The sequence below is a fragment of the Sinocyclocheilus grahami genome, unplaced genomic scaffold (genome assembly GCF_001515645.1).
Source record: "Sinocyclocheilus grahami isolate Dianchi unplaced genomic scaffold, SAMN03320097.WGS_v1.1 scaffold10.1, whole genome shotgun sequence".
NCBI classification, from domain to species: domain Eukaryota; kingdom Metazoa; phylum Chordata; class Actinopteri; order Cypriniformes; family Cyprinidae; genus Sinocyclocheilus; species Sinocyclocheilus grahami.
Window position 1 is genome coordinate 3,442,710 of NW_015505189.1, and position 10,063 is coordinate 3,452,772.

A 10,063-nucleotide genomic window follows, 5' to 3' on the forward strand; every position below is an offset into this window, starting at 1 on the left:
AGATGTCTAGTCCAGAGCATCTCACAGTAAAGAAGACGTCATCTGCTCAGGAGTCAGCCAGGAGACAGAAGGAATCTTGGGCTGCAAAATTATCTTCCACATTTGCCTCGCCTCCCTCCATTGAGAAGATGAGATATAAGAATGAAACTGCATTAAATTAGTTATTTGTATATATATTTTTTTATAAATATATGGCTGTCAATTAAAGTTTATTTGCCAAATTTATATCCAAATCAGGGGGCATTAATAATTGTGTTAATTACTGGCACTGAATCACACTACATTTTTTGAATACACAGCCTGGTATAAAAACAACATCTTGTGTAACTGCTGTGGGACTTATATTTAATTTTTCTCTGTAGCAGGTGAAAAACTAACAAATAACTTGAGATCCAGTGCTACACCTCTCCGTTCTCTGTCCATCTCTCCAATTGAAGCCGATTCTCATCCACTACAGCCTCTCACTTTTCTCAAAGAAATGCAGGCCTTGTCTCTCTATAAAACCACAGGGAATAAAGGTGCTCTGAAACTGCCTTCTCACTCCATAACACCTGTTTCCACAACCTCAAGGGGCTCTAAGTGGAATCCACCCGCTGCACAGGTAAACCGGAAACAAGTGCAGGTTTTTAAATCAAATCGATGGAAAGATCAAATACTAATGGGCCACATTACAGCCCTCAAGGCTCATTTCATTGTTATTTCTGACCATACAGTTATCATATTTGGACCACAAAATTAAAATGTAAGAATTTCATTGCATTGGGTAAAAATGCTTAAAATAATTAAAGTTATTCAGCAAGTATGCATTAAATTGATCAAAAGTGACAGTAAAGTGGCATGTATAATGTTACAAAAAAAGATATCTATTTCAAATAAATGCTGTTTTCTTAAGCTTTCTATTCATCAAAGAGTCTCCTGTGTTTTATCGTTCTGTCTTTAACATCCCACATGGGTTTATATTTTATGGTGTAATACAATACATTCTGTCATTTTAAGTGTGGCTTAAGTATCCAGATACTTTTAGGGGCCACTGAATGTACTAATAATATTGTGCCTTGAGAGTATTATTGATTTGTTCTTTTAGCGAAAGCTGCTGCTCATACATTCTACTTTCTTGCTGATACATCTTTGTCTTTGTCATTACCTCTCTGATCTAAAGATGAGTATGTTTATGTAATGCAAGTTCGCCCTTGTCCTCTGTACCAATCCTGCAGGTTGATCCCAACTCAACCCCTGGAGAAATCCACCCTGCCCTCCCCACACATCCCTCCAGACCTCCAGGAGGAGCAGAGAGGTGTGATGAACAAAACCAGCCCAACATCTTTTGAAAGAAAGTCTGTCATTTCTGTGACAATGAGCCAATCCTCTCACATATCTGTGAGCAACATGGCCCTGATGTGCACTGAACTAGAGGTACAGCTTTACAGTTTATTTCTGAGGACAGTTGCACTTTTCATAGTAGTGCATTTCAGTAACACACCACTTCATTTTTGTTTGACTTACAGAAAACACCCGCATGCCAGAAAGGAAGTAAGGTTGAGAGACTAGAATTTAAGTCAGGTGAAGAGATTTTTTAATTATGTTGTGTGTTTTATTTTATTTGTTAGTATGCAAAAATTAGCATCTTTTTTGTACCAATTGCCAATCAGGTCCAACAGCCGTCCACAAGCATCTTGCCCTGAGCCACTCCGCTAGTCTTTCAGAGAGAGATGAGGACAGTGAGGAGGACAAAGAGAATAAGGCTCCTTCTCCCTCACAGCTAGCTCTGAAAATGAAGCCCAGGAAGCTGTTTGGGCCTACTAATAAATCCTTCACTCCTAGTAAGGGTATTTATCACCTTTTACAAAAGATTATGCATCAATTAGGCATGGTGCCTAGTTGATTTTTTTAAAGATTTTTTTCCCTTGTGGTAATACCAGCCAATCAGAACATATTTGATATACATCCATGTAAAGCTAGAACAATGAGATTTCACTCTGGGCGGAGCAACCAAGCATGATGCAGCAACATTTTTCAAGTCAAGTCAAGTCATGCATCTCATTAACTTTCTCTGACACAAATGAATCCCAATCCTGACTCATCAGGCACTTATTGTTGATTCTGCTGGGAAAATCTATTGTTTTCTCAAATTCCTGATTAAGAAACTAGATTGCATTTGATTCTGTGAATGACTTTGTGTTGCTGTGCCTCAGACCCCAATATTAAACTGCTGATGAAGGATCAGAGCAGCTCAGAGGAAGAAGAGGAGGACATAGTCACGGAGAACAGGAGAAGAAAGAGAAGTTACCAGAAAGGCCTCAATAAAAGGGCCAAGGAAACAATAATATCCAGTAATGAGAGAGAAAGTGTTTCTGGGCACAACAATAAAGCTAAGAACATGCTATTGATAAATGTACACTGTTGTTCAAAAGTTTCGGGGTTGATAAGGCTTTTTAATGTTTTTGAAAGAAGTCTCTTATGCTCACCAAGGCTGCATTTATTTGATCAAAAATGGGAAAAAAAATTATTTTTCATTGTAATATGCTGACTTGATGCATTTCTTATTATTATCAATGTTGAAAACCGTTGTACTTTTTAATATTTTTGTGAAAACCATGATACATCTTTTTTTCAGGATGCTTTGATTAATAGAGCTTTTTTTTACATTTAACATTTACTGTCACTTTTGATCAGTTTAATGCATTCTAGCTGAATAAAATGTATTTCTTACAGACAAAAAGTCCCACTGACCCCAAATTTTTGAACGGTACTGTAAATATAAAAAAGTGAATGATTCAGAAGCTCAGCTGTCCTGTAGCTACTATGCAGTTGTGTGCGCTTTTGAATGTGCTGACGAGTGACTCGTGGGTATGTGTGTGTGTTCCCTCCAGCCAAGGAAGTGGAGACACTGTCATCTTGTACGAAGTCCAGTTGCAGGCATGCCAGTGTGGAGGCAGACATTGATGTGACCCAGCCTGCTCAGCAGGTGGGCTTTATCTGCCATCAGTTCAGCTCAGAGTTTAAGAGGAAGATCAAGGTGCTTGTCATCTCACTTTTCTCACTAAATCAGCCCTGGCTAAACACGCCAGCTCCATGAAGCAATTATTTATTCACATCCTTGCATGCAAAACCTGCTGCACATCTTGAAGCATTCAGTGAGTAGCGTTGTCCAATAACTTATCGTGTGTGTTTGTCAGAATCGCTGTAGGACAATGGATCTTTACACCAGGCAGACTTTGAAGACCTTACAGCAGCACATGTCCTCCGTCAGTGTCCAATATACCAGTATAGGTCAGGCATGACCCTTGACTCAGAAGAGGTCAGAGTTTCTGCCCTAAAACAGGTCTGATATTTAGCCCTTTTGTTTTCTGTTTTTCCTTATATAGTAGTCAGAGGCTAGAGAAAGTTAAACAAGTCCTGGTGCGTGAAATAGCAAACCTGGAGCAAGATGACATTGTTTTGAGAAGCATGGAGGAGGAATTGACGGTAACAATTGTTCTGACTCACCAAGTGTCTATTAATGCAAATAGATTTTGGCAAGTAAATGTGTAAAATATATATGTAAATGGCCTTTGATTTAATCACACTATATCCACAGACTTACTGGGAAAAGCAGACTTTGGCCTTCCACGCTTACCAGGAGAAAGGAACCAAGAGGTGAGAATATAAAAGCTGCTGCACAAACATGAGATGATTGCCATAGATTTCCCAGCTCTAATGTAAATGTAAACTAATCTTCCCTTGATAACTGTTCTGTTCGCATAATATGTAATCACATCTACAAGATTTGTTTATGACTATAAAACAATCTGTGGGTTGTGCTGGGTCACAGTAACAAACAGGATTTTTCTGCCAAGCTAACAAGATGCAACATGGGGAAAAACAGAAAAGTTTATGTAATGCTGGTTATTTGTTCACTCTGTAATTTAAAAAAGGGCAGCTCAAAGACAAGATTTTAGACGGGGTACATTTTTTGTTTTAGTGCACTGAGGGTTGCATAATTTAAAAAAAAAAAAGCTTTAAATTAAACAGTTAGTCAGTGTTTACATCCACACCAAAAAGCACTTTTTTTTAAAGATACTCAGTGTTCATCAATTAGGCATGGTGCCTAGTTGATTTTTTTAAAGATTTTTTCCCCTTGTGGTAATACCAGCCAATCAGAACATATTTGATATACATCCATGTAAAGCTAGAACAATGAGATTTCACTCTGGGCGGAGCAACCAAGCATGATGCAGCAACATTTTTCAAGTCAAGTCAAGTCATGCATCTCATTAACTTTCTCTGACACAAATGAATCCCAATCCTGACTCATCAGGCACTTATTGTTGATTCTGCTGGGAAAATCTATTGTTTTCTCAAATTCCTGATTAAGAAACTAGATTGCATTTGATTCTGTGAATGACTTTGTGTTGCTGTGCCTCAGACCCCAATATTAAACTGCTGATGAAGGATCAGAGCAGCTCAGAGGAAGAAGAGGAGGACATAGTCACAGAGAACAGGAGAAGAAAGAGAAGTTACCAGAAAGGCCTCAATAAAAGGGCCAAGGAAACAATAATATCCAGTAATGAGAGAGAAAGTGTTTCTGGGCACAATAATAAAGCTAAGAACATGCTATTGATAAATGTACACTGTTGTTCAAAAGTTTCGGGGTTGATAAGGCTTTTTAATGTTTTTGAAAGAAGTCTCTTATGCTCACCAAGGCTGCATTTATTTGATCAAAAATGGGGAAAAAATGTATTTTTCATTGTAATATGCTGACTTGATGCATTTCTTATTATTATCAATGTTGAAAACCGTTGTACTTTTTAATATTTTTGTGAAAACCATGATACATCTTTTTTTCAGGATGCTTTGATTAATAGAGCTTTTTTTTACATTTAACATTTACTGTCACTTTTGATCAGTTTAATGCATTCTAGCTGAATAAAATGTATTTCTTACAGACAAAAAGTCCCACTGACCCCAAATTTTTGAACGGTACTGTAAATATAAAAAAGTGAATGATTCAGAAGCTCAGCTGTCCTGTAGCTACTATGCAGTTGTGTGCGCTTTTGAATGTGCTGACGAGTGACTCGTGGGTATGTGTGTGTGTTCCCTCCAGCCAAGGAAGTGGAGACACTGTCATCTTGTACGAAGTCCAGTTGCAGGCATGCCAGTGTGGAGGCAGACATTGATGTGACCCAGCCTGCTCAGCAGGTGGGCTTTATCTGCCATCAGTTCAGCTCAGAGTTTAAGAGGAAGATCAAGGTGCTTGTCATCTCACTTTTCTCACTAAATCAGCCCTGGCTAAACACGCCAGCTCCATGAAGCAATTATTTATTCACATCCTTGCATGCAAAACCTGCTGCACATCTTGAAGCATTCAGTGAGTAGCGTTGTCCAATAACTTATCGTGTGTGTTTGTCAGAATCGCTGCAGGACAATGGATCTTTACACCAGGCAGACTTTGAAGACCTTACAGCAGCACATGTCCTCCGTCAGTGTCCAATATACCAGTATAGGTCAGGCATGACCCTTGACTCAGAAGAGGTCAGAGTTTCTGCCCTAAAACAGGTCTGATATTTAGCCCTTTTGTTTTCTGTTTTTCCTTATATAGTAGTCAGAGGCTAGAGAAAGTTAAACAAGTCCTGGTGCGTGAAATAGCAAACCTGGAGCAAGATGACATTGTTTTGAGAAGCATGGAGGAGGAATTGACGGTAACAATTGTTCTGACTCACCAAGTCTCTATTAATGCAAATGGATTTTGGCAAGTAAATGTGTAAAATATATATGTAAATGGCCTTTGATTTAATCACACTATATCCACAGACTTACTGGGAAAAGCAGACTTTGGCCTTCCACGCTTACCAGGAGAAAGGAACCAAGAGGTGAGAATATAAAAGCTGCTGCACAAACATGAGATGATTGCCATAGATTTCCCAGCTCTAATGTAAATGTAAACTAATCTTCCCTTGATAACTGTTCTGTTCGCATAATATGTAATCACATCTACAAGATTTGTTTATGACTATAAAACAATCTGTGGGTTGTGCTGGGTCACAGTAACAAACAGGATTTTTCTGCCAAGCTAACAAGATGCAACATGGGGAAAAACAGAAAAGTTTATGTAATGCTGGTTATTTGTTCACTCTGTAATTTAAAAAAGGGCAGCTCAAAGACAAGATTTTAGACGGGGTACATTTTTTGTTTTAGTGCACTGAGGGTTGCATAATTTAAAAAAAAAAAAGCTTTAAATTAAACAGTTAGTCAGTGTTTACATCCACACCAAAAAGCACTTTTTTTTAAAGATACTCAGTGTTTGCCGGCATGTTTCAGAGAATTTGTCTATTTCTCTAGATTGAAACAAAGTGACTGATTGACTGCTTTGAATAATTCAGTTTACAATGGATTTGTAATGTAAGTGTCATGCGGTTGTGGTTGTAGGACAGCACACGACGAAGGAGTAGAAGTAAAGGAGTCTTTAATAAACATCAACACACTTAGACCGTTGAAAATAACATTAATCCAGCACAAAAACTTGACAGAAACTGAGGGCTTATAAGGATAGGCAAACTAAGGAGCAAACGAGATGAATAATACAACACAGGTGATCTGAATAAACGATGATTAACCAAATGAGTTCAGGAACTGAACCAAATAAGGGCAGACAGGAACTAAACAGAAACAAACACGTGACAGTAAGTGCTTGTCTTGCTTAGTCTTGTTGTTTTGTCTCAGATTACAGCAGTTGAAAAGCACCATTCAGAATGACGTGTGTGATAGTCTAGAATATAAGAAACAAATCTTCTCTGTGGAGGTGAGGACCTGAACCTTTTTTGAGTGAGCTCCAACATGGTTCTATGTTTAGTCATATTTACAGTTCAAGCCATTTTAACCTTTGATTGTCTGCTTCTGTTGCAGATGTCTTTGATGAAGAAGAACATGAAGTCAGTTCAGGAGCGTTTCTTCAAAGAAATGGTGAGAGAGCCCAAACTGATATTTTATACTTAGGCACAAAATTCTGCAGGACTGAATTCAAGTTTTTTTGTCTTTGTAGCACGAGGAAGAGTTGACGAGTGTGGGAAGAGCACTGCAATCCTTGTTCTTCCCTGATACATCGAGGTTCTGACCTGAGGGGAAAAAAATCTGCCGTTTGAAAATCACTTTAAGCTACTCCTAAAATGTGTTTGTATGCTTGGATATCATTAATGTTATGTTCTTTTAAATTTTTCCTACTCAAAAGGTTTAATATTTGTACTTCATGCCGTTTATTCTGGTCTTCGTGAAAAAATGGTTGGCTGTACATGGTTTTTGCGCACATATTTGCTTATATATGCCATATATGGTTTTTAATATGAATAGTTGTGAAAAGCAAATAAGTAAATGTTATAGGTAATGTAAGAACAAATGCATTTATTTCAAACATCCCACCTCATAATAATCAACTTCAGATTTATATGTGCAGAAATGAAAAAGGGATACTGGATTCTGAAACCATCATAAGAACTTTTTTTGCATTCACTAGCAAGGGCCTGAATAAGCAATCCTCATGGGTTCAGTTGATGGGAGATGTTGAAAAATAAACACAGAAAGCTTTACTGAAAGGGTTTTTTCTCATTTTTACTTGCAGTTGATGGCACTCAAAATTAAGATCAGATTGAGTGACTTTAAAGGGAGAGTAGGCGATTTTGGAGAGGCTAGCTTTGAAAGCATAAGATCCCACCCTCCCTGCAAATCACTCTCCAAAGCCACGCCTCCTCCAAAACACATGAACGTGCACAAGCAGACCATCAGCTAACCAGCGACACTGTGAGAGATGATGTTTGTGGAGGGTTGAATGCAACACTGTTTGATTACCTCATGTCTCATTCACCGGTGAGAAAACATCAAAGTATAAAACACATAATATTACAATAATAACATCTTCCATTCTCACTCGGTCTGCAATAGCTTGATGGAACGCACTGATGACGTATCACATCTGCGCAAACAGGCTGTGTGGAGGTATGCAGGTAGAACAGCCTATCGTAGCCCTCAGACCGAGGGTCGTGGTTGTAGGACGGCGCACGACGAAGGAGTAGAAGTAAAGGAGTCTTTAATAAACATCAACACACTTAGACCGTTGAAAATAACATTAATCCAGCACAAAAACTTGACAGAAACTGAGGGCTTATAAGGATAGGCAAACTAAGGAGCAAACGAGATGAATAATACAACACAGGTGATCTGAATAAACGATGATTAACCAAATGAGTTCAGGAACTGAACCAAATAAGGGCAGACAGGAACTAAACAGAAACAAACACGTGACAGTAAGTGCTTGTCTTGCTTAGTCTTGTTGTTTTGTCTCAGATTACAGCAGTTGAAAAGCACCATTCAGAATGACGTGTGTGATAGTCTAGAATATAAGAAACAAATCTTCTCTGTGGAGGTGAGGACCTGAACCTTTTTTGAGTGAGCTCCAACATGGTTCTATGTTTAGTCATATTTACAGTTCAAGCCATTTTAACCTTTGATTGTCTGCTTCTGTTGCAGATGTCTTTGATGAAGAAGAACATGAAGTCAGTTCAGGAGCGTTTCTTCAAAGAAATGGTGAGAGAGCCCAAACTGATATTTTATACTTAGGCACAAAATTCTGCAGGACTGAATTCAAGTTTTTTTGTCTTTGTAGCACGAGGAAGAGTTGACGAGTGTGGGAAGAGCACTGCAATCCTTGTTCTTCCCTGATACATCGAGGTTCTGACCTGAGGGGAAAAAAATCTGCCGTTTGAAAATCACTTTAAGCTACTCCTAAAATGTGTTTGTATGCTTGGATATCATTAATGTTATGTTCTTTTAAATTTTTCCTACTCAAAAGGTTTAATATTTGTACTTCATGCCGTTTATTCTGGTCTTCGTGAAAAAATGGTTGGCTGTACATGGTTTTTGCGCACATATTTGCTTATATATGCCATATATGGTTTTTAATATGAATAGTTGTGAAAAGCAAATAAGTAAATGTTATAGGTAATGTAAGAACAAATGCATTTATTTCAAACATCCCACCTCATAATAATCAACTTCAGATTTATATGTGCAGAAATGAAAAAGGGATACTGGATTCTGAAACCATCATAAGAACTTTTTTTGCATTCACTAGCAAGGGCCTGAATAAGCAATCCTCATGGGTTCAGTTGATGGGAGATGTTGAAAAATAAACACAGAAAGCTTTACTGAAAGGGTTTTTTCTCATTTTTACTTGCAGTTGATGGCACTCAAAATTAAGATCAGATTGAGTGACTTTAAAGGGAGAGTAGGCGATTTTGGAGAGGCTAGCTTTGAAAGCATAAGATCCCACCCTCCCTGCAAATCACTCTCCAAAGCCACGCCTCCTCCAAAACACATGAACGTGCACAAGCAGACCATCAGCTAACCAGCGACACTGTGAGAGATGATGTTTGTGGAGGGTTGAATGCAACACTGTTTGATTACCTCATGTCTCATTCACCGGTGAGAAAACATCAAAGTATAAAACACATAATATTACAATAATAACATCTTCCATTCTCACTCGGTCTGCAATAGCTTGATGGAACGCACTGATGACGTATCACATCTGCGCAAACAGGCTGTGTGGAGGTATGCAGGTAGAACAGCCTATCGTAGCCCTCAGACCGAGGGATATTGGACGAACATTTTATGGTCCTACGCTTCCACAGATGATATAAATACTTATAAATAAATTTAGACCACTTAACTTAGTAATTGCTATCGGGATGTGAAGAGACTTTCAACCAGCATAACAAAAAATGTTTTTGAACCAAATCACCTACCCTGCCTTTAATGCATTTTCGTTTGTCCTCCGTAAATAGAACCGGCAAAATAGATGGGATTTAGGGAAGAGGAAATAGTTTCATGGTAGAGACAGTGAGACAGATTTCCTGCAGTGTTATCTATTGTTCAAAAGTTTGGGGTCAGTTTTTTTTTTTTAGAAATTAATCTTATTCAGCAAGGATGCACTGAATTGATCAAAAGTAACAGTAAAGACATTTATAATGTAATTTATAGTAAAGAGTTTTATTACAAATAAATGCAATTTTTACGATTCATCAAAGAATAAAAA

The 10,063-nt window shown here is 38.1% G+C and overlaps 1 protein-coding gene and 2 long non-coding RNA genes across 3 annotated transcripts; all 3 read left to right on the top strand.

Moving 5' to 3' along the window:
• Positions 1-573: 573 nt before the first annotated feature.
• LOC107594764 (uncharacterized) lies at positions 574-3,630 on the top strand. Its single transcript, XM_016284937.1, has 9 exons — positions 574-601; positions 1,215-1,413; positions 1,506-1,560; positions 1,650-1,826; positions 2,193-2,330; positions 2,871-3,016; positions 3,177-3,270; positions 3,366-3,465; positions 3,578-3,630. The coding sequence occupies exons 2-8, from the start codon at positions 1,300-1,302 to the stop codon at positions 3,377-3,379; spliced, it is 738 nt and encodes a 245-aa protein (XP_016140423.1). The 5' UTR covers positions 574-601; positions 1,215-1,299; the 3' UTR covers positions 3,380-3,465; positions 3,578-3,630.
• A 3,005-nt stretch (positions 3,631-6,635) lies between these two features.
• Positions 6,636-7,565, top strand: LOC107594778 (uncharacterized). Its single transcript, XR_001610193.1, has 3 exons — positions 6,636-6,778; positions 6,883-6,939; positions 7,019-7,565. It is a non-coding gene; the product is annotated as an uncharacterized lncRNA (long non-coding RNA).
• Positions 7,566-8,249: 684 nt separating this feature from the next.
• On the top strand, positions 8,250-9,179 carry LOC107593932 (uncharacterized). Its single transcript, XR_001610124.1, has 3 exons — positions 8,250-8,392; positions 8,497-8,553; positions 8,633-9,179. It is a non-coding gene; the product is annotated as an uncharacterized lncRNA (long non-coding RNA).
• Positions 9,180-10,063: the final 884 nt, after the last annotated feature.